The 24,223-nt window shown below is 44.2% G+C and overlaps 1 protein-coding gene across 1 annotated transcript in view; it reads right to left on the reverse strand.

The window, feature by feature from the left end:
- Positions 1-2,950: 2,950 nt before the first annotated feature.
- AFF1 (AF4/FMR2 family member 1) overlaps positions 2,951-24,223 on the reverse strand; it is a 74,649-nt gene continuing 53,376 nt past the window's right edge. The window contains exons 8-21 of the mRNA XM_018073632.2: positions 22,856-22,910; positions 22,687-22,724; positions 21,104-21,260; positions 18,973-19,851; positions 16,494-16,591; positions 14,428-14,671; positions 13,326-13,417; positions 12,570-12,633; positions 11,588-11,724; positions 10,761-10,832; positions 10,083-10,176; positions 9,937-9,980; positions 8,902-9,146; positions 2,951-6,417 (exon numbers count right to left, since the gene is read on the reverse strand). Of these exons, the coding sequence (XP_017929121.2) occupies positions 6,296-6,417; positions 8,902-9,146; positions 9,937-9,980; positions 10,083-10,176; positions 10,761-10,832; positions 11,588-11,724; positions 12,570-12,633; positions 13,326-13,417; positions 14,428-14,671; positions 16,494-16,591; positions 18,973-19,851; positions 21,104-21,260; positions 22,687-22,724; positions 22,856-22,910 (2,341 nt within the window). The 3' untranslated portion in view covers positions 2,951-6,295. The remainder of the gene's footprint in view (positions 6,418-8,901; positions 9,147-9,936; positions 9,981-10,082; positions 10,177-10,760; positions 10,833-11,587; positions 11,725-12,569; positions 12,634-13,325; positions 13,418-14,427; positions 14,672-16,493; positions 16,592-18,972; positions 19,852-21,103; positions 21,261-22,686; positions 22,725-22,855; positions 22,911-24,223) is intronic.

The following is a 24,223-nucleotide window of genomic DNA, read 5'->3' on the forward strand; positions in this document are numbered from 1 at the left end:
ATATCTGCACTGCACCACGTCAGTTCTAGCTACCAAATTGCAGTGCGGAATTTTCTTTTTTCCAGGGCAAGTCTTGCCCTTACACAAAGTAACAGCAGGGGGAAGTAAAGCCTCTGTTTGGAGCGATTCTTCTCCTCCACTAGCTACACGAATACAACGAACTGTTTGCCTCTTGTTTGACAATCATGATAGAAAACCCACCGGGTGTCAAGAAGCACGTTTAGTGTTCTAAAATAAACACCGTGCCCGTGATCTGCAGATTTCTATTCACCTTCTTTTAACTGAGCCAGACTATTTACTCTAACCTACTACCTGCACTATTCCAATTAGCACTGAATGCATTCAAAGTAAAAGGCTCATTTCTCCCAGCTGTGAGGGTTAACAAAGATTTTGTGCAATGACTTCAAGATGTGTACCCCTATAATGCACCTCCAGTTCTGATCATCACACACTGTACTTCACGTACTGATCTGGAGCACAACTACTTTTTGCCCACAACCTCTCTCCAGTCCAACAGATTGCAAATACTACCAAGGCACTGTATAGTCTAAGTAATGGCTCCTTTATAATCATTAAATCAACAGTTTAATTTAAAGTTTTCTGAGTTTTTCAAATTAAATTGAATAAAAACTTGAATTTACCATACCTATAGTTTCCAAGTGAAAGGTACAGCAGGTATCTGGGGGGAAAATCCACATGAAACAAGTGAAAAACAGATACATTTTATTACTTGGAATCTGAAAAAAAACCCTGAACTAGTTTTTCCATTTACAAGCATTTGTTCAAATGCGAGCAGCCAGCAGTAGAACTAAGACTTCGCTAAACAACCTAGAAGTTTTGCATATGCCTTTGGCAGTGCACAACATGGCCTTAATGCTGTGATATGAAATGCTGTGATATGAAATGCTGGACCCAAAGAAAACCTCAGCAATACTGATTAGGAGCAGAGAAAAACCCAGCGGGAACTCCAGGACCCCCCGTACCTTGACAAAACACATCACAAGGCAGCAGCGAGCATAACATGCACAAGTCCTTGTTTCAGGAACACAAAGTTTACAGGAACACATTCAGAAATGCTGATGATGGTGTTGTTTTAGAGTAGTGACAGAGGTTACAGAAAGTGCAATTAAAAGAAAGCACGGGCTGCCAAGGGGCTATTTTAGTGTTTGGAGAGCAGCACAGGGCTGAGAAACTGCAATCAACCTCGATTCAGCCGTTTTGCCAAAAATGACATTTGTCTTTGGAAAGGGTAAGCCAAGCCAAAGAGAGAATGCAAGCTCATCTACAATCAATAACAAATCTCAAAATAAATTAAACACACTTCAAAATCAGGTTTGGTCACTAAAGGCTCACTAAATAAACAAACAACAAAATATTATTGGAAAACAACCCCAAACTATTTTTGGCTGTGTTAGCCTGGGGGGAGGGGCCCGCTGCCCTGGGCAGAAAGCCAAGCAGGGCTGTCGACACTTGCTGAAGCCCCACTCTCCCTCTCCCTGCCTGGATTTTGGATGACCTCCCTGCTGGCACATTGCACATCCTTCCTCTGCATCCCTCCCACCGCTCCCCATCTCCATCCCACCCCCAAAACTAATCCTCTTTGCCTTTGCCATGAGCAAGGAGTGCGGGAAACACACCTTTTGGGGTGTGAGGTGGAAGGAAATGCTGAGACAGAGGATGTGAGTGACCCAGGAAAAGCAGCTGCCCCCAGTCAGCAGACAGGACAGCTCGTGTCCAAACACCCCTTGCACCCCACTCAAAGCAGAACAGAATGCACAGACATTTAATCCACATAAGGGTGGCCACAACCACGAGCTCTCTTCCCATGCTCTTTTCTTACCCTCCACCCATCTTGCAACCAGTCCGAGGCCGACCTGGTTTCAGGCCATTTGAAACTAATTGAAGGCAGTGAACTGAGTTGCAGACCCACCTCGCCTGAGCAAAAGCACCACCCAGCTCCTCCTATCTAGTCTATAGCTAAAAATCCCACCCAATGCTCATCTAGGGACATTTCACGCTTCATTTATTTTACTAACTAGATACATTTTCTTTTTACTCTTACTTCAATCCAGTTGTGCTATCAGGATTTTAAGCATGAAGTGAAAAACTTCACTGACCTTAATAAAAGAGTGCGTTTCTAGACACAGCATATGTAACAACAAAAAATCTGGTGGGTATTAAAACTGGTTTCAGTATCCTCTACAATTTACACAGTACATTAGAAACCCACATCCATAAACACCTTGGGTTTAATGCCTGTTGCAGAATGGACCTGAATTACACACACAAATTATATCCCAATATTGCAGAGAGATGAAAAAATTATTCTTCCAGGGAACAGTTACATTGCCCAACACAAAAAAAAGTGGGAAAAGCCTCAAACAAGAAGTGTAAGGCCATGGCAAAGAGACTCCCTTGTACACCCAACGAGACACAGTGCACCACAGGGCATGAAATCCTGTGGGGTTCCTTGAGGGAAATCCTCCTCACAGCACTTCAGAAACTAATCCATGAATAAGACCTGAGCAGACCCTTCTCCCAGCACCAAGCCTTGCAACACCTCTGTGGCAAACACAGAGCAGGACGCTTCAGGGACCACTTTTGTGCCTTGTCCCCTGGTTTTCTTATTTAACTTGTTTGATTGTCTGAAACTAACTTATGGGATCTTCCTGTCAGGGAGTGCTCAGAGCCACACTCTGCTGGCTGTCAGCAGCTCATCCCAGTAAAGTCATCCCTGAATCAGTTTTGGGAGGATAGGAGGCAGATGTCCTGAGTTGTGACCCTCCTGCTACTCTGAGCACTCATTTTTGGTCATTAAGGAAAGGGCAAGGGGCAATAAACAGGGCAGCACTGGAAACAGAGATTCATACCTAAACCTCATTCAGAAAGGAAACACTAAGGCCATTCAGAGACAAATTTCTCTACAAGAAGCTAAGAAGAACACAAGGAGTCTTGCAACACCTCATAACAAACATTCATTTATTGTTTATTTCCCCATATGAATGAATCAACCATCAACCATCTTGGAAACTCCATCACACACAGGGCAGAAAAGGGTTATATACAAGTGGGACACACATCCCCAAAATAAGATGTACAGATTTATCATGGGAACCAAGAGGGAGGGGAGAGGACAAAACCAAAAACAAGGACATTGCAGTCAGACTTTGACTTTCAAGAGATCTCTATCTCCATGTAAGTGGGGTTTTCAACTATTAAATAAATGGCATCTTAAAAATAGAACATTTGACAATTCCAACACATGTATTATTATTTCTTTTAAATAAATATTGCATGGAAATGATGCTTCTTTGCCACCATAGCTGCCTCCTTTCCTTCTGCAACTCAACCATCACCTCTGGTTTTCCTTGGATTAATGGTTTGCTTCTTAATGGCAAATGCTATTTCCTCCACTCTTATGTTTTGGTTTGTGTTTTTATTTATTCTTGTTTGGCTTTTGTTTGTTTTCTGTAAAGGCCTGAATAGGCCCAGATGAAAATGATGATTATCTTTCCTAACCCTTTGCAGGCCTCTGACCTGGCTCAAGGTTGAAATACGATGGCTTTTTAAAAATTACCTATTATTTAAACAGTCTTCTCTGTGTCCTGAAACAAAACATAGCTCCCTGCTATGGAGCTTGGTACTGATGCTTCCACAGATTGCTTTTGAAGTAAGAGCCCCCGAGTAGCCCCCCCACAAACCCGTGACACGAACTGCCCATGACCTCATTTCCTGCAAAGCCCAGGGGAGTTTGCCCTAGGAATGGGAGTAGCCCTTGTACAACCGACAGCTTCTGCAGAGCAGCACAGCACATGCTGTCTTTTCCCAGCTGGAAAGAAGCAATTATCAGGAATTCATCTACCTTCTCTGGGCATCTTCTTACTGGCTTGAGCTTTGCAAGGAGCAGGGCAACAGATAATCCCTATCTGGGCAGCTCAGGACAGGCGAGGACAGGACCTGGAGCACCACATGCTGAGCTGGATACAGGACAGGGGCAGCCACACGCCTGCCTAGTGGGTCCTGGCAGGTGGTTCTCCTGGCTGAAGGAAAGTTGTGAGCCAGTGGCTCTCCAATGGGAACTTGGCCTGACAGCAGGGAGAGACATGGGTGCACACAAAATGAAAGTACCAGAAGACCCGTGTCCCTGCTACACCTTATGCTTACCCTTAACACTCTGCTACAGTTCTTGCAGGCTCCCACAGTGGTTTTCAGGCTCAATAAAGCTTTCTTTCTTCTTTCCTCCTCAGCTGGTGATCCTAGAAATAGCTTTGTCTAAAGACAAAGTCAGAAGGCGGCATCGATCCACTAGTCTAGGATCGAGCTCCAAAGTGCACATTAGCCTTCAGGCTGTCTGCCCATCCCCATGCTTCCTGAGAACAAAATGGTTAATGCTGAGCCTCTCTCTGTCCCTGGCTCACTCCAAGCAGTTGATGCTCCAGGGAGGAGGAGTGCAAACGAAGTTCGATAGATAAAATGGGGAGGAGGGACACGGACCTTCCTTCAGTTTGTTAGGACAGCTCATCCCTGAAATGTACTAAGGCTTTTAACAAAGTGAACATGAAAGGACAGTCCCTTCAGGGTGTGGGAAGACCCAGCCATGATCCCAGCAGTCCTGCGCTGCCAGAGAGCTCCCTTGTGCTCGAGACCAGGGCAGAGCTGCAGCCACCCCCTCCCAGAGCTGGGATGACTCCAGGCTTCACTGTGGCACAGGCCATTTCTACAGAAACTACTTTTGGAAACGCAGACCTTTTGCTGATATTTATTTACTGCCCATTTTGATGAGCCTCAAACACATGAGCAGGTATTTTACAAAGGGCATACTGCTGCACGTGTGCAGAAATGTTTGTCCATCGTGAAATTATGTGGAAAAGGGAGAATTTTTTCTTGTAAACACAATTATTTTAAGATACTATCTTTCTCTTCACCACTCCCACAGGTCTGTCAGAGATAGGGTGAGGGATGTGAAAGGGCACCAGAGGGCTAAGGCACACTCATATATGAGGATGGCAGGATGCTGCTGTCACAAAACAAGAAATCTTTGGATAGAGAAGGGTGTCACCTGACTAAACACGCAAATGCCATGGATGTTGCCTTCACTGATACCGTGACAAGGAAAAAATGCTTGCAAACACTAATTATTCCCTTTCGTGTTCCTTTGACAGGTTTCTAAGTCACTGGGCCCATCGTACAGCGTGGCTGAGAAAGAGCATGTGAGTTCTGTCCCACATGAAGGAGACTCACTTTGGTACCAAATCTGGCTCTTAGATATTCATCGAGCCCCCCAATGGTTGCAGGTAAATATCCACATGCAAAATTTGTCTTATGTTCCACATTCAGCCTCTTAGTCCCTCGTTAATCAGAAGCGATTCCTCCCCATGGAAGCTCTCAGACTCAGAACAATGTCCAAGCAATCACACTGACCCAGTGCAGCTTTGCACCCCTACCCCCCGAAATGACAAAAAGCAACCCAACAATGAATCCTCATTGTGACACTCCTCAGAAGAGAGGCAGAGCTGTTCCAACCACACCATGTCATTTTGCCACCCCAGCTATGTTTGGCTTACAAGGCTGAAACTGAGCAAGACCTGTAGTAACACAGTTCGAGTGCCATGGGCATGGATGTGCATGAGAGCACGGCAAGGAGGACCAAAGCAGCGATGACTTAAAAAGTAAACTTGCAGCACTCAAGGCAGTGGGTTTCCCAGTTCCATCAGCTGGCTGACAAAAGCAAGAGGGTGAGGCTGGAAAGCAGGCAAAGCTGATCCTTCTGCTGTTTTTACTGTAACATAATGCTGTCCGGTGCTGATGAGGTTGCTACTTGCTCTCTGGGGAACAAAGACACCAAAGATTGCATCCGTGCTTGCAAAAACAACTTCTCTGGCACGTTTTCTGGGCACACAACTGCTGTAGGCTGTGGGATGTTGCATAACCACCTCTGGAAGCAGATGTCCTTCTTGTCAGCATCATGTGCAACTCTTGTCCTGCTGGTTATTTGTAATAGAAATGTTTAAAGACCATCAATACATTGGGCCATTCAGACAATTCATTGCACTTCATCATTTTAAAGGAAGGTGCCATCCTCCATCTCTTCTTTTTCAAGGCAGCAAAGTGCTACCCTAAAATAACACAGTTCAAAGGTTTTCCAGTGTAACCAGATAACTTCCAACTTTATTTAAAATATTTTCCCTTGCAGGTGCTTGTATTGAATAATAATAAAAAAAAATTAAACTGAGGCTGTTTCTGAGGCTTCAAAAGTGCAAAAAACTTCAAGGTATTTAACCACCTGGAGAACCAGTTAAGGCATATTTGCTTCCAGTCTCAGCCACTGTAATCCCTGTCTGATGTAGTGTACCAGGTCAGTCAGGCTACTGGTCAGTGCCAGAGCACAGGTCGCTCTGCTGAGTTCAGCAAAAAACTCTGGAAAAAAAGGAAGGGAGAAAGAAAACATTTGGTTGGTTTCATACAACAGGCACGTCTGACAGGCGAGGAGAGCAGTGAGGAGCAACAGTAGCAGCAGACAGTCAGTTGGCCAGTCCAGTGTTAATGCAGACAGCTCAGCACTGTTGGAGGGCTGAGAAGTGTAACAAGGGCACCCAAGAGGAAAACACACCTGCACACGCATACACACACTGACCCACCTCCTCACGTGCTCTCGTTAAAGGACATCGAGACTCCATGGTAGGTGGACAAAAGTTTGGGTGTTCACACCACAGTCCCTGCTTCGAGCTTTCCCCAAATTTTAAACAGGCCAAATTTGAGTGTCTTTCTGAGTGACACCCAGAAGCACACACAGCTGCCATCAGACTGGTCCCTTTTCTGCATTCATCCTCAGACTTTGGAGACACCATGATTTCTCCACTGAACAGATTTAACAATTTGTGTAGCTTGCCAGGCTATACATCTGATTTGGACTGCTTATAGCTGAGCATGCCAGGCAGATCCCACAGTTCTCCTATCCCATCACCGACTTCAGGTATCATGCTCCTCCTCTAGCACAGGCAGGAGGAGGTTCTTGCAGCACATCTGAGCCTGCCATGAGGTGCTGGCCAGCTGCAAGTCCTGCTCTGTGCTGGCGATCATCTGTGCAGGTGACCACAAGTTAGGGAAAATTCTCACACCTATTCTTTTACAGTCACCCTTCCAAGACATTCCTGTATGACCAGCCTTCCAGTGACATGGCTTGCCCCAGTCCCTCAGTCTCTCCAGCCCCAATCGTGCTGCCTTTTCAGAAACCAGTCATTCCCAGTTCTGCTTTTTGACACACAAAGATTGAGGCTGCTTGGCTGTGCAAGCAACTCTTCAGAAGCAGAGTGCACAACACTTTCATTTTAATACTTGCCAATTCAGAAGCAGAGAACAGAAGTTTCTGTTTACTAAATCCATGTTTTAAAAAAGTTTGTTTACTAAACAACCAGTTACAGCCTCATGATTCATAGCACTGCTCTGAATTACAGCAAGGAGCTGGGTCCTGGTTTTGGACCCACCAGAAAGCACTTCAGCTCTGCACAAGTGACTCGGACATCAGTTACAACTGTTTTTCACTAACTTAGGATTTCCCTGATTAAAGGATCTTGGTAGAAGAAGGTCACTGCTCTTTCTTCCTCTTCTTATGCCCTATGAATTGCACAAAAGAAGCAAGGATGTGGTCTTTTATTTTATTTTATGTTTTCACTCTCTGTACCTCTTTATGTCTCTACACTACACTGAATATCAACAAGTTCCACTTCTCAAATGCCTCCTGAACAGTGACAACAATCACCAAGCCAACATGAGTATTTGCTGGTCTCCTGCACAGATCCACTCCCTTGAGAGTATTCACTACTCCAGTCATCATTCCCCTACATTGGAACTGGCCACACAGAGCAGCTTTTGAATTTAGTCTTGATTAATGCAACATTGTGCTCAGGCTGCCCTCCCACACATTTTCCTCTGTGACTCACTGCTCTGGCTTACTAGCAGCATCCCCTGCTGCTTCTGTGTGACAGTTTTTTATCAGCCTTTTGATGACAGAATCCAACATACTACACATGAACTGCTGCTGTGAGCATAGATTTGCTCAGAGGACAGCCAACAACTCGTTACTTTATTTAAAAGTGACTTGCAGTGCCTTTTGAATTTCAGCAACTGCCTCATTAGTGTTTTAGGGGGGTTTTACAGCCTTACAACAATTCAGCTAGGCACTGCTTATTTTCTTTTGCAAGTCTCCCAACAGGTCATGGCAATGCATCTCTTCGCCCACAGTGGCTCACAAAACTTTGTCTTTTATGAAAAACGACACTGCAAAGGCCACATGGGATGGTAGGTTACAGGCTGAATTGCACCCACCCTGTGGCTTGCACCACAGGACAATACAACATTTTTAACAAAAAAACCCATAAGATAAAAAAAGTAGCAGCAATTCTAGGAATTGCTACTGGCAAATACTGGGCACATGCCCAGCAAGGACTCAAATTTAAGTGCTGCTCAGCTTCTCTGCTAGGCAGAGAAGCCAGCTTAACCATTTTCAAGAGAAAATGACCTGGAAGTTTGACAAAAACTAAAACACAAGGCTATAGGCCAAAAAGATGTTTTTAAACAAAGTGAACCAACTCAGAAAAGCTCAGTGCCCGAAGGGCAACTTTTTGTTATGTTTCTTCTGTTACCATGAAGCAAATTGGCTGGTTTCCTGCACTTGATACCCTCATCCCTTAGCTCTTGGACATTTGAGGATGCCAAAACAACCTTTTAATTGGAACACTCACCAATATATCATCATCAAGTATCTCTGCCAATAACCTGCCAATATGCTGTGGCTGTCTAACTCAACATATTTAATGCTTGCTGCACTGAGTGATAGGATTTAAGCAAGTACACATAACCACAACACATGAGACAGGAAAGACAGAGGGAAAAAAACCTTACCCTTATTCTTTCTGGCCAGTGTATCAGCCTTTTCCCAAATTTCATATGCATGGAGAATATAGGAAGTGATGTTGACATAGGAAGAGGTGACACTTGAGATATGAGAGGAGACAGTGACTGTAGAGCCAACGCCGTTGCCAATGCCGTTGTGGCCAGTGCTGTTGCTATCATTTGATCCCAGCTGAGAACTCACAGAACCAGCAGGAGAGGGTATTGGAGAAAGAGGAGAAGGCAAGCCTGTGCTTCTGCAGCAGAAAAGAAACACCATCATGAACATTCAACTTCAGAGCTAAAAGTCTTTCCACAAGGCTGTCTTATGCCAGGAGCTATCCAGTATCATCCAGGCCTGCAGTGTGGAGTGGACTGTTGAAAAGTGAGATGTGTTCAGCTACAGCACAAGTAACTGTCCTTCGAGTGCAAGGCCAAGTTTTTGGAAGTGATTTGTGACTCTAAGGACTCCTCGCAACAAAAGAAAATGTGGGACCAGGCATTAGAAAGGGTCACTTTCAAAATCTACACCTGCTTTTGAAAGTCTTCACCAGATTATCCAAGCGTTTTTAACTAATGCTTTCCATTTCAGGCATGCTGAAGCTCCCCTTCCATGGAGGCTGGAGCTTTCTGACACCTACTCAAAGCAGCCAGGTCAGCCTACACACACTTATTTATAGGCCTAGGGAAGCTAAATGTGGTCAACCTCTCGCCTTCCAGACACAGACTGGCTTCATCACATCACCCCACCACTTCAACCAACCTAATTTTAGTCACTGGTATGACAGGGCTTCCACCACTGTTCTCAAGAGGACATTTACTTTCCTATGAACTGTACTGCGCAAGGTGGCCAAAAAACGTAACTGGAATCAGCACCGCTATTTAAGTCCAAACATCCCTCTCTCAGCCACAGAGCATAGAGGGGACAGATGTGGAGCCTGGTAGCTTTCTGCCAAGTGCAACTACCATAGGACACAGAAAAGTTTTTTCTTACTCATTATCATTAAAACACAGACACATGACACCACACAAGTTTTTAAACCTTACCTTGCAAAACCCGGAGAAGGTGCTTGTATTACTCTGAAATTACTCTGCAGCAAGGAATAAAAGTCTTGTTAGTTTGGGGCTGTTCAGCTGACATCAGGAACTACCACAGCCATCCATCTGGCAGCTTAGTAATACCTGTGCCCTACCTTGAAGTGGTCGTTCAGGAGCCTGGAATACCTCATTGCAGTGTCTTTTTTGTAACCAAACATTGCCATGTGCAGAATGGACTGGCAGCGCATGCTGTGAACAGAAACACACCCAAGTGTCACTGCTTGTGCTCAGCAGTCATCAGCCTTGTGAGACAGAGGCTGGCATACCTTAGCTGTACTGAAAAGCCAAGAAAGCTCAAAATTTCCTCCTCCTTCTGCTCATCTTAAAGACTTGTGAAAAAAAAAATCACAAGGGAAAGAAAGAAACGAGGAAGAGCCCTGTCTGTTCTTTTATATAAACAGGTGCCCAGCCTCTCAGAGGAGCCAAAGGCTGAGTAAGCCCCCGCCCAGAAGTGTCTCAGCCATGTCCAGCTACAGCTTCAGTTACATGGTTCAAACATGGGCAGCCAAATTGCATTCTTTCACCTTAGGTGAAAGCCCTTATGCGCTCTCAAGTTACAAGCAGATCAAATTTTAAAGCCTCTGCCTTCTACACGTGGTCCCTTGTGATCTTCCAGCTTACTTTAGAGATGTTTCAGTTAATTCTACTTTTTATATTGTGGTTTTTAACCTTGCATAACTCTAACTGCCATTCCTTCATCACTGAAAGTAATGGGTCTTTCTATCAAGTCTCAAAACAGAACATAAAGGAACAGAAAAAAAACAGCTACGCACCGTAACACAGCAAAGATTTTTCCATGTGGAGAGACTGAGGAGTCTGCAAATGGTTTCAATGTCATAATGAATCTAAGGAGACAAAATAAACAGAACCTTGTCAGTCATCATTGTGCTCTGAAGTCCCTCTGTTTATGAAAAAACAGTGCATGCCACTACCTCAAAAACCAGTCCAAAAGCCTGGAAGCCTGCCCTGAGTTCTTAGTCCTGGCACCAAGAACTTCTGTGTGAGCAGAGGACTGTCTCTCCAAATGCCTTGTTTTCCATACAGCAGGAACAGATGTGGCCCCCTATGTGACTCACTCTCCTCTTACACAAATTAAGGGGCAACAAGTAGATGCCCTGTGTGGGCCACCTACAGGCCTGTGGCCCAGAGAAACCAGGAAAAGTTGCCTTCAATCAAGCTGCAAGATCTTTGGGGCACAAACCATTCTTCCACATGACATACTGTTGTTTTGCTTTTTTAAACTGAAATACTACTGAGCTCACACGCACAAGCAACTGCAGATCTGGGTAAAGTAAAAACTACTTCACCTCCTCAATTGTCATAACCAGTGTCCTCTGGTGCACCTCAGCTGCCTGGCTCAAATGCTGAGGGCGATGTGGTGCTACCTTCTGATAAGCAATGCTGGAACATTTCAATGGATTTGCCTCTGGGGCCTCTGGATGGTCTGTACCTCAGGCACGTACAGCAACCCCAACTCCACTCCATGGTGGGAATCCAGAGGTGTCACAGTTGCAAACAAGCAATGCAACAAATCCTTCCCCTCCAAACATGTTACCAAACCAAATCCTTCCCCTCCAATCATGCTTTGAAAGGCACTTACTTGATGAGAACTATGGTGTCGCTGAGTATGCTGTAGGCTGATTTTGGTTCTAGTGCATCTGATTCTAAGGCAATCCCATATTCGATGAACAAAAGGGCAGCCTCTAGGTACTGAAAGGCCTTTCCAGTCTTGTCAGTCTATTGGGAAGAAAATACTCATTTTTAGTCCAAGACCAAACCCACTTCTCTCAAGTGTACTTGAATTCTTCTTTTCTCCCTGGTTAGGCAGCTTTTGAAGAAAGAAAAAGATCCCAGTCTGGCCTCTGGGTAACAGTTAGAGAGTTCTCAGCAGAATCCCTCATGTGATCCCAGTCATCACCTTTGCCTGCTCTGGCTATTTGTATCTCTTCCTCTTGCTCAGTGGTTTCCTCAAGTAATTTATTATCTTCATTTTTTTCAGATCTTATTGTCTGGTCTTGGAGGCTTGCCTTCTGAGAGGCAGAGGGGGCCTTCCCACTTCAGTATTCCCTCACTTCATTTTCCCAGGTAAATGGCAAGTAGCAAAAGGACATTATCTCATGGAGTCATAATTAGCAAAACAATATGTTCACCCATGCACACTGTTACACTGCACAGAACAGAGAAAACCAGTTAGATCTGCCAAGGAAATTTCAAAGTCTTGGTCACCAGGAACACAATAACTGTCAGGGTCCTGACTTTTCCAACTTTTTAAACTATCTGAAAACCAACTGTTCCATCTGTCTTCCAGGGACTATTTTATTGCTCTGCAAAAAAAAAAAAAACAACAGGCCTGCTAACCTCAGACAATGTCGGTTCTGAATCCTGTTCTTTAGAGGGGTTTACACCAAGGAGAAATGTCTGAACATCTGGCAAATAAAACAGCCTCCCAACATATGACTTGAACATAGCCCAATGTGGAGTATGGAAGTCATGTTAGCCAGTGAGTTTTATTCCCATGCACACAGGTACCAGGTCTGGATGCAAGAGCTGGTTAATGTTTCTCGCACAGGGCCAAGACTTACCATTGCATCAGCTTTGTGCTTCAGCCTCTGGGCCTGTTCGAAGTAGTATTCCTTTGAATGCTGTCTGAATTGGGGACAGAGAGGAGAAACAAACAGAAGAAGGGTAGGATAATTATCAGCTTTACTTTCATATCTAGAGAATGCTATGGGTCCAAACACTCTGTTTTATTAAGCCTGTTACAGCCTGATCAAACACACATTCCAATTATGATAGTTACTAAATGAATGTTGTCTGCACAGAGAAAATTAATTGATTTCTTTAAAAATGTATGTTGAAATAATAATGATAATTTATATCTAAAAATAAAAAACCACCAGAGGTTAGGCTATGGGAGCAAATTTATTTTCTCATTCCTATGGAAAGATAGTAGTTCATCATCTATCATTCCTCAAGTACAGTCCCATAAATACATTTTGATTGAAACATACAGTAAACTTGGCAGCACCACACACTCATCTGAGACCAAAAGACGTTGCATTCAAGTTATCTACTTACAAGAGAGATGATACCTAATTTCCAGAGTAGCTTCCCTCAAACCAAGAACTGTTGTAAACCTTTGCTTTGCTGTAAACCTTTGCTTTGTGGTGGGTGGGGTAACTCCAAGTCACCAGAAGCCAGTACAGGGTAGGTCTCACACATCTCTCTCTCTCTACTCCCAAAAGAAGAGCTCATGAAAAAGTAGAAGGGTGTCTGCAGGGCCTGCCTTGTCTCACGTCTTGAGAAATACAGATGAGGGGTGTAAAACAAAAACTTACTTTTCAAACTTGAGTTGAGGTCTTCTTGGCTTGGAGGTACCATTGGGCAAAAAAGGCACTGGGAAAGGCTTTGTGTCATCCCTTGCAGATCCCTGAAAAAGCAAAGAGATAAACCTGGTTAAAAAGTTATGCTTAAACCAATTCCAATGCCTGGCTTTCCTAAATTTCAAGAGAAAATGTTTATTTGTCCCAGGCATAGACTATTGTCCAGGATCTCCCCCTCTCACCTTCTTCCCCAGCAACCCCTCAAATAATGGAAATGGAAGCTTGGCTTCTGACCTGACTGCTCATAATACTTAACACCATTCAGACTTTTCCCAAGCATGGAAAAATTCAGTAGCAGGTTTCCTTGCACAGGGGCTAGGAGAGCAATAAGGCTGTTTTTTTCAGGGCCACTAGCCAAGGCAGGAATGGGTAAGATCTGTTCACACTTATTTCCAACTAAACCACACAACAATTGCTGATTCTCCATTAATTACTACATTGCCAGGAAAAAGAAAGCAGTTAAAAGCCTGTTAATACAGCATGCACAATCTGGCTTAACACAGACACAACATCATCCTAGACCACACACTCCAAGCCACTAGTCAATAGCCATGTAATTGAATTTTATAACCCAGAAATGCAAAGATCCAGTTGTAAGGATCATGAACAATTTTGTAAACAAGCTGTAAAATATTATACCTCGGTGGCAGTCAATACCCCTGGTTGCTTGTTTCTTATTTTTAAGCAATGCTCTCTTTCTTTTTATAAACACACATTATTTTTCCAGCAATATTGTATTTGCAGTTGCCTACAATCAGAAACCTTGACTAGCATAAACATGAGAATTATGCCTTTGGTGTTTACGTGGTCACTACTTCTCACTGTGTTTCACTGGTGAGATGAAAACAGATGATGGAAAGTCACAAAGAAGTTACCAAGCAGGCTTTTGGGCTACCAACATAAGGTCACAGATAGCCATTACATGCTTCCAAGAGCTCTCTCTGGTGGCTGGTTTATCTTCCTTTCTTTTTCATATCCTTAGAGTATGTTTCTAAAGAGAATCACACAGCACCCACGGCTTGCAGGAAAGATCCCACCGGTTACCCTGGACACCTACTTTGATGCCCTTTGACAGTTCTGTATGGTTTCCCTCCACTTTCCTGTGCTTGGCAGACAGAGGATCCTTGTGGTTGCTCTTGTTCCTGGCAGGGTTATCCGTGGCAGGCAGATCATCAGTGTCGGTTTTGTGTTTCTTTTGGGCCATCTTGGTTGACTTTGGTGCAGGATGTGCAGTAGATGTGGGTGGCAGTGCTGGGAGCAACATATCTTTCTTCTGGGTTTCAAATGAAGCTTTTGATGCTCTGCAGATGGGAAGCAAATTCATGAATATGATGTACATATACGTAGAGATTTTTTAAAAACTTATTTACGTCATGTACCAATTCTGTTTAAATTCCTCTGGATGTGTGAGATGTTTTGTTAATAAAAAGAATCCAACAAACATGTTGGAGCTTCAGGGACTTCATTATGTATTAGATACCAAAGCTTCACCTACCATCAACATACAAATAAGTTGCTTTTCAAAATAAGCCCCAGAACTTGTCCTCAGAGCAAATGCAACCAGAATACCAGGATGTTGCAAAAAAAGGCATCCCTCCAAAACAGCCCTCATTCATTTTCACTGAATGAAGGGGTAATTATGGCAACTCAAATCCCTGGGACAAATCACCCAACAAGGCAAATGAGCTGCAGCACTCCTCCTCTCCCCCTTTTGGTAGACAGTATCTTCTGTGGTCAGAGATACTCACCCTGACACTTGATTCTCTATGTGCTTTGACAGAATTAAACTGAGTTCTTCCCCTAAGACTTGCCAGCTTGACTAGACAACACCTACAAAGTTGAGAGGATTCAACTAATGGAGACTTAAAATGCTCTGCTTTTAAATGGAAGAGATTATCACATTTAATAATACAGAGGCATATTAGATTTCTTATCATCTGAAGTTAGGATGACCAGGGCAGCTCAAAGCAGCACCAAATAGCTCCAAACCTTGTTTCACCACTGCTCAGTTACATCATTTTTATTCAGCTTCTCAAAGTTTCCAAGAAAACACTGAGCAGTGAATCCCAGTTCATTGACTGCAACATCAGAAGAGGAGGAAATTAAGTTAAACCCAGTGAGAGGGCTCAGGTGTGATGTTGCACATCTTGCCTGATTCTGTTGTGCATGGGACAGTCCTCTCCCCTCTTTCACCACTCACTTTTCCCATGGGTCCCTACTCACTGCACACATGCTCCCCAGCTTCTCTACCTTGCCACAGCTGATGCTGCACAGAGCATAGAACCATCCCCTGACATGATCCAGTGCACTGTCTCCCCCAAAATGCATCCTATTCTTCCCACTCCAAAAGCCACAACATAACAGGTGCTCATTTTCACCAAAAAAGAGGAGCAATAAACCCCAGAATTAAAGCTCTTCAATTAATACCACAGTTCAAATATCCCTTCACCCAACTAAATGTTCGTCCCAATGCATCAGTGCTTTCAGATACGTCAGTGTTTTCTGTGCAAAAAAGTTGTTTACTCCTGTTGTCAGGACACAAACCTCAGCACTACATACCAATCCAAACAAACACCTCAAATTCAAGCCACAAGCAAGCAGGAATTGAAGGCAGTAGCCCATGACTGATGCATGAGTCTTCCCTCTTGGGAACACTGCCCAGTCGGAGACCTGCTCTCGGAAGCATTCACTCTAGCTAAGACCTAGCCAAAATTCTGGCAGTGCCCTGGTATGCAAATTACAGGGCAAGCTTTGGCAGATCTACCAGAACACTGCAAATGCTGTGCTGGGATAAATGAGAAATTCCTGGCCACAAAGGCCACCTGGAATTCCAGACAGTCAGGACTCAAAAGGCACGCTGGTTATGTTTCTGTCGGGTCACAAAGAATAAAAAGACAAATACAACAAGATGATTTTAGCGGAGAAGTGAAATGCTCCCTGTTTTCTTTAGTGGTTGCTTCCACGATGTAAAGGCAAATCTACAGCAGATTGAGTTTCAGAAGACACATTATGTTAGAAGCAAAATCATGAGCAGAAGGACAAGAGATACAGTTCCTTGCTTTAACCTTATAAAGAAAGACTTAGTTTTATGCCTCTTTTGCCATCCCACCATCATATACTCACTTCAGTTTACTGGAGTCTTTGTTAGCTGAAGACTGCAATGATTTTGTTTCTTTTTCTGATTTCTTTTTCTTCCTATCAGGCTCCTCCTTCTCTTCCCTCTAACAGGAAGGGGAAAAAAAAACCACTCAAGTTTTCAAAGTTCACATAAAGTACAGACCAATACAGCTAAGTTTGGTTGATTTTGGTTAAAAAAAAAAAGAAAAAAACAAGATATCGGAACCGACAAAGTAGAAACCCACAGTGTAGCAGATATAGATTTCAGGTTCACTGACAAGTTACCTAAAATGGCATTTTATCTACTTTTGCTTATATAGATTGATTGTTTTGTAGTGGCAGGGATGGAACTGCTAAACCCGTTGCTGCTAATCAAAAAAATCAAAAGTAATCAAAGGTAAGGCACTTGCACATGAGTTAGATCCCCCAAATGTGCAGGGGAGGTTGGTTTTTATTAATAAGAATCTGATATAGGTGAAATTTTTAAACAGTCAGTTACAATCTGGAGACCCCGGAACTGGATGCAGTACTCAAGGGGGGGTTTCACCAGGGTGGAGTAGAGGAGCAGAATCACCTCCCTCAACCTGCTGACCACACATCTTTTGATGCAGCCCAGGATAGGGTTGGCTTTTTGGGCTGCAAGCACACATGCTGGGTCATGTCCAGCTTCTCATCCACCAAAACCCCCCAAGCCCCTTCTTTGCCAGGCTGCTCTCAGTGAGTTCTTCTCCCTGTCCTGTACCCATACCCATGTTTGGGACACATCCAGGCTTATGTCACTCAATGGGTTGTGCTGTGACACAGAGTCTACCTCTGGCAGTGTGCTCAGGACAAGGCTCCAGCACTGAGATCATGTCCTTAAATTGTTTTTCAGGTTGGTCTCCACACTACCATGAAAGACAGCTGTACCTGGCCCAGCTGGCTGCCGTGAAGCCTGAGCCTCTGAGGATACCTGATGCCCACTGACAGGATGGACAGCGAGACTCTGAAGTGCATTTTCCTGAAGTTGGGCACTGAGATTGCAAGGGAAGACATGCCTAACATCAAATAGCTTCTCTCCTGGGTTTTTTAGACAACAGAAGAAGTGACAAACTGACTGCCTGTTTTCCTTTCTCCCTCTGCTCTGCAAGAGAGGGAACTGCTGGGGTCTCTCAAATTTCTTCACCATTTCCCTGTTATTCTCAATTCTCCCCCACAACCACAGGAAATTCAGAAAATGACAAAACTAAATGAAACCCACACAGGAACCATGGTTATTCACCCACCCATGCCGAGCCACCTGCTCTCTGGGGAGCAAAAAGGTAGACAGGCACTGAAATATCCACAGGGAATACCCATTCACCAAAGGGCCTGCAGCCAACTCTTTGTGCAGCTAAAGCAGCTGGCTGGAGGTATATTCATAGTTCCCTTTGGGAGTCAGCTTTCCAAAAGCACTTGTGAGCAACAACCAGCTCAGTTAAATACAGGGCTGTAATTCAAGGGAAAATGACTGTTATTGCTGAGGGACTCTGCAAAAGGGTTTCTGGAAAGCCCCTTACATCTCTAAAGCATCATCATCACCACAAGCATCACAGCAGCTCCAGGGAAAACCAAACAAGTTTTCTACCTATTTATCCAAGTGCCGAGATCCAAAGCAGGGTTTTGTGACAGATTTTACCATGAGCAAGCCTGATCCAGTTAAAAGTCTGCATTTTCAGAAAAGCAAAAGGCACAGGGCCATTGCCATCACCTCTGGCAATAACATAGTTCCCACCTGCAGAATTCATCCCTCCTGCAAGCAATCACAACTGCTTCATGGAAATAAATGACTTCACACAGGAAAAGACTACACTCCTCAGCCTGAGGTTGCATGGCTCAAGGCAGCAGAAGGTGCACCCATGGGCAAAACTGAAAACCACAGACCAGAGTGTCCTGGGTCAGTTCTCTCTCTTGGCACTCCACAAACTGTAGGCCAGGTGCTCTCCCAAAACAGACTAAATGCATAGTGCAGGTGACTGCACAGACCGGGACGTGCTTCAGGAGCTGCACTGCTTTTAATGGAGTGGCATGGGGAGGGGGCACCACTGCCCTGCAAAGCTCTTGCTTGGGTTGAAAGCCAGAGAAACCCACCAACACTGCCAGGGGGCTGGTCAGCCATATGCTGACATAGCTGCTGAAAGCTTCTCCAACGAAGGAAGGTTGAGGTTTTGTTGTCTGAGAAAACTATGATTTAAAAAAAAAAACACAGCAAAAAATACTTTAAAATACCAAAGCATGTTAGACAGCTGACAGGGTTTTTCATTCACTCAGGAGGGGATTTGAAACCAACAAGCAATTGCAGACAGTTTTGATCCACATTTTCCTTAGAAGTGTGTTAACAGCTTTATAGAAAGAGTATAATGGCTCATTATAACTATCATCACAGGTATGACATGGAAACTCCACAGGGGTTTTTGAAACACCACCTTGGTCCTGGTACAAACCCACCTTCCTCTCCACCTCTCACCTTCCTCTTTTGAAGGGACTCCTCAGGAGTGTCTGTGGCTTTCCTCTTCAAGTCCTGCTTTCTTGAACCAGGGAGGTCCTTGGTCTCTGTTCTCTTCTGGTGTCGGTCTTTCCTGGGGGGCTGAGGGACTTTTGCCAGGTGACGGAGATCTATTTTCACCACAAGGCGGTGAAGGGTTGGGGGGTCCCTCACTGGTGAGAGCAACTTCTCCCCAAGAGGCAAAGGCAATTTCTCCTTGTGCAAATCCTGAGGCCTGTGGCTGCTGGTCCTGATTGGGGTTGTGCCCTGGCCTTGAGGAAGGGGAATGAGAGCATCGCATGTCTGGGCATCTTCCATGAGCTTGGGGTCCAAGAAGGATTTGGTGTTGGTCTGGTGGGAGCCCTTGTGCTTTCTCTTCTCAAAGGGCTCTTGAGGTGCTGACTTCAGTTCTTTTCTGTCAGTGGATTTTGGCTTGACTATTTTTTTGACTTTCAGCTTGTCCTTGGAAGACTGGTCTCTGACCTCCAAAGGACCAGGGTCACTCTCCACCTTCAGGCCTCTCTTGGACCCCTCATGCACCAGGGGCTTGCTGGGCCTTTTGATACCTACAGTCTGTCTGGGCGAGGGCTCCTCGGTGGGAACAGGGGGCTTCTGGCAGTTGCGTTTTGTTGGAAGATGAGTGTCCCGAGGAGCCCTGGCCACTTGGCTCTTGTGATGAGGCTCCCTTGGCTCAGCGTGCCTATGGGAGGAATTGCTGCTGAAGCCCTGCTCCTGCTTCTTGCCCTCCTCATGTCCATCCCCACAGGCAATTTCACTGAGACTCTCTATTGGCACTGCTGGTGGGTTCACCTTGGTCAGCCAGTTGTCGAGCTGCCACTTATTAGAAGTTGGTGGCTCGGGCTGCAGACAAAAAGAGAAAGGAAGGATTCAAGACTGATGCCCTTATGAGTTGTTTCCATCCTAGCACAGCTTACCAGAGCCTAGAGACTATTGCCTGTAGGCCTTAAAGTGTGTAATTTTGCACAAGAACTGACTATAAACAAACTGGTCACATACACTAACTTGATCTAGAGCATCATGGATGGACAGCTTGCTGAATAAATAAAGGATAAAATAGTCAATGGCAAATAGCTAGGACTTCACTGGAGTGAAGTCTTAAAGGGTCTTAAAACTTAGTATTTTTAAGAAAACCAGGCAGAATTTGGTAAAAGAGAAGTATAATATCTGTTTCCTTCCAAAGACACTCATATTGCAGTGGGCAAAGCCTGTAACTGAACCGGAGGGTAAAGAGTATTGGGGTGAGATGGAAAGATAGGCCTTCTCAAAGTTTATTTTCAGCACATAAAATTCTCCTTGTTCATGCCCTTCTAAGGTAAAAGAAAAGAAAGCTAGAACTGGGGCAGGGGAGGAGAAATAAATTACAAGTTTTCTGGGCCTTGTTAAGAGTACTTCAGAATTGCCAGTATATCGGTTTACATCAGCTGTGCTCTGCAGATATAACCATGCACTTCCCACTGGCCTAAGAATGTTTTGCAAGCTGCAGGAACTGTCTGAAAGCAGGGGACATGAGCACTTCTGCAGCACATTTCTAAAAAAATGCATGGTCTCAACTGTGAAACTTTAAGATACCAATTTCTGTTGGTCCACTTTCCCCAATAAAAGCCTCAGAAACGCTAGTGCAGCACTATCCAAGCCAAATTCAACAGAAGCAAGACTAAGCACATTCCAGCCCTTCCTGCAGGTCTGATCCCTTCAGCTGTGACCTGGGAGAAGTTGAATGTGTCACTCAGGCACAGGAGCTGCAGAAACAACCCAATGCCTTGGCACCCAGAAATGCTGCAGACACCCCAGGCCAGCCACGCTTCTCATCTGCAACTCGCTTGTGTCTCACCAGTGAGTGCTAGACAATGATGCCAAAGGAGAAGGGAGAATACTTCAAGGTTAGGCATCTGAAAGTCTAATTACGTTGTTTCTAAGGGTTATTTAATCGAAAAACTCTAGAAGGGAAGCAAAGGGCAAGAAAAGTATGGTGATGCAGCAAAAATGTCAAGGGGGCACTCAAGCAATGACAGTGTTTCTGTCCTGGCTGCACTGAGACAGCAGAGAGGCAGGAGGCTGTGTTAAGCAGTCTCTAGGTTTTATTTGCATTCACCTCAGGTGCTGGTGCTCTTGGAGGGTCATTCACTTCACTGTCACTGGAGTGGCTCTCTGTCTCCGAGTCTGAGGAGCTCTCTGAGTCACTGGTGCTCCCTGACTCTGAGCTGCTGGAATGTGCTGATGCCACACTCTTGGGCTGAGACTGTAAGGAACTGCAAGGCCACCATGAGATAAAATTAGAAAGCAGCATGGGTGAAGGTTACTTACTTACTATATTGACATGTCAGTATTCAAAAATAAAACTGAAACCCCGTGTTTTGGCACTGAGACAAGAGGGGAGAAGGTCAGAGGAATGTACTGTCACACTCAAAAAATAAAGAACTGGAATAAAAAAATCACTGGAAATAATAAAACCTTCAACTCCAGCCCAGCCAAACATGTAAACAGGATGCCACTGCTACAGTGCAAAGCTTCATTTTGCAAAGTGAATTTTAAAAACCCACCAAAAGTGACCAGTGCTTTTTCTGAAAGTCCCAACCCACAAAATGAAAAATTTCCAAAGAAGGTGAACAAGACAGAAATATATACTCCAGGATGGTTTCTGATTTTTCTATTCATCCCCCTGAAGTTTTCACTTCTACATTTGTTTTACTTGGTCAAGCTGCTGTAACCACTTCATGAACAGTCACACCAAGCTGCAGCATTTCTTGCAACGCCCTCCTCTAATCAAGTGTTTTCCTCCACACTGACAATGGGAGTGGATAGAACTGAGGGAAAGTTGCCACTTTTATGCACAGCTTTATTTTTTTTTGCAATGGGCTTACAAAATTAAAATACTGATTTTTTAATTTATTTTTTTTTTACTTTGCAAATGGTTTCCTCCATCAATATCAACACACTTGTATGATTTGGAGGCATGTTCCTTGCTGATCCAAGACTGGTATCGTGAGAACACTCCTATTTTAACAGTTTGCAGACACACAGATTGTGCCAAAAATCAGTGTGCTCTTCTGCGAGTCTGACTTTGTAGGTCATTATCACGTGCTTGAAGAATATAGATATCAAGCCAAAAACGTATGTCAGGGCTCTCCTACAGGAAAAATTCTGGGCTCCTCCACCTTTCTTCCTCTAATGCTGGCATGCAGTTTTCAGTCTACCTTGAATATTGCTTCTGACCAACAACACATGGCAGGAACTGGTTACAATCTGCTGCCTTATCAGGAGGAGCTGAAACAGTTTCAGTGAGTTTTTCTAACCCACTTGGCTGTTTTGTGCTTCTTTATGAACTACAACTGGACTTGCACCTCACCCATCGCTACTACAATAGAAAATCCTGTTACCTCCAGTGTGATCTGCATACACACAGGTGGAGGGGAAGAGGAAAAAAGAAGGGAGCAGTAGAGGAAATACAGTTCTGATTCATAGGCAAAATCCAGTATGAAATTAAATTATTCACTTCTAATTGGAGCTTTCCAGAAAACCCCACACACTTAAAGCTGACTTTCAACAGCAGCCAGAAACCAAAGCCTATAGCTACCAGAGAAAGCAGGAACCCTTACCCATCTACCCCATATATAGAAAGTAGTTTTGTTTTTCTCCTTATGTGGTCTAGCTAGTAGTTTGGGAACAAACCTGTACCTTGGAGGAGTAAGTGAAGATGGTGACTTTTCAACAACCTGTTTTGTTCACAAAAACAAAGAGGAGAGGGGGAGGAAAGGTTAGCTCAGGGAACTCAGAACAATGCAACAAGTGGTGATGATTTAAAGGGAAGTCTGTGTGCCTAGTGTATAAAACATCTAAAACCAACTTGGTCGTCACCACTCTCTTCACTATCACTGAGCTGCAGGTCGTCCTGGAGCATTCTGAAAGACAACCAGAAGGTAAATATCAGCCAAGGCAGACACATTTTCAAGCAGAAGACACTGAAAAATACTTGGTTTGTGTTTGCCAAAACAAATCAACCTCTCACATAATTTTTGAACATGTGGCATGCTTGAACTACTACAACCTGTCAACACCTGAATGAATGGTTAAAATGCCTTTTTTTTTTCTTTTTTACTCTGTTTTTCAACTGACCTTGGGATATTTTGCAATGGAGGCCCATAGCAATGGCTGCCATCTACAGAAAACAAAGACCAAGTTTTGTGAGGGGAATCCTCTTCAGAGAAGGCTATCTAGCAGACTAGCACAGGGTGGAAGAAGTCTGAACCTTGTCCAGGAAGAGATTCTCACGCTCTCAGCCCACACTGGCTCCCCAAGGGACAGAAAGCATCGTCTTTGCACCAGAAGCTGTGCATGTTCACGCTCTCCGCACTCAGGGGTTGCGAATATTTCTCCTGTTACAGAGGTTCTCATTTTGCTGCTGAAGTCTCCTATCACACATACGTGAGTAAATGCCAAGGTCAAGCCCACCTCCTATTTCTTCTCTGCACAATGAACTTTATGCTCCTGCACATCCTAGCAGTAACTGTACCATTGAGCAGTTTGGATACCCAAAGCAGTTTACAACTGGGGAGGTATGAGCTCTGTTTTACTACTGCTGGCAAAGGGAGCAGGCTGCCTGCAAATGCTTCCAGAAATATCACTTAGTTCTCTGCCTGCAGGTGGTAACTACTGTTGCAATTTCAATACATTACTAAAGTCCTTATAAGGCTGAAAGGGAAGGATTTTCAGGAAAGGACCCAAAGTTCTCCCATATTGTTATTCCCCTCTGGCAATAATGCAGGCATCCCAAAAGGATGTTGGAAAATAGTTAGGCAAAAGTCTTGCTGTTCAAAAGTATAGTTATTCAAATCTTGAAACTTCTCAACCCAGAGAATTACTCAAGTGCCCTTCTAAAAACTGGATAAAAAGCTTGGGAACTGAGGCAGGGATTTTAATCAATCAGGTCAAAATTCTGTTTATTTCAACCTCATTTCAAACTAAGAAGTTTCTCACAGGGAGCCCTTATGGCTAAATAAGAAAAACAAGCCTCCAACTCCTCATGACAATATGTTTTACAGCAAGAAAACAAATATAAATGATGCCCAGTGAACTACATCGCACTGAAAAAAGGTGGAGAAAGTTGGTGCTTGCTTTGTTCAGGCATTTTGACTGTCATTCCCCTGTGACTGTGCTCTATTGCTTCATTTCCTCGCACACCTTCTCAGTAGAAATCACCTCTTGTCTCTTCTTT

This window comes from Manacus vitellinus, unplaced genomic scaffold (assembly GCF_001715985.3).
Source record: "Manacus vitellinus isolate BGI_N305 unplaced genomic scaffold, ASM171598v3 scaffold_0_pilon, whole genome shotgun sequence".
Taxonomy (NCBI): Eukaryota; Metazoa; Chordata; class Aves; order Passeriformes; family Pipridae; genus Manacus; species Manacus vitellinus.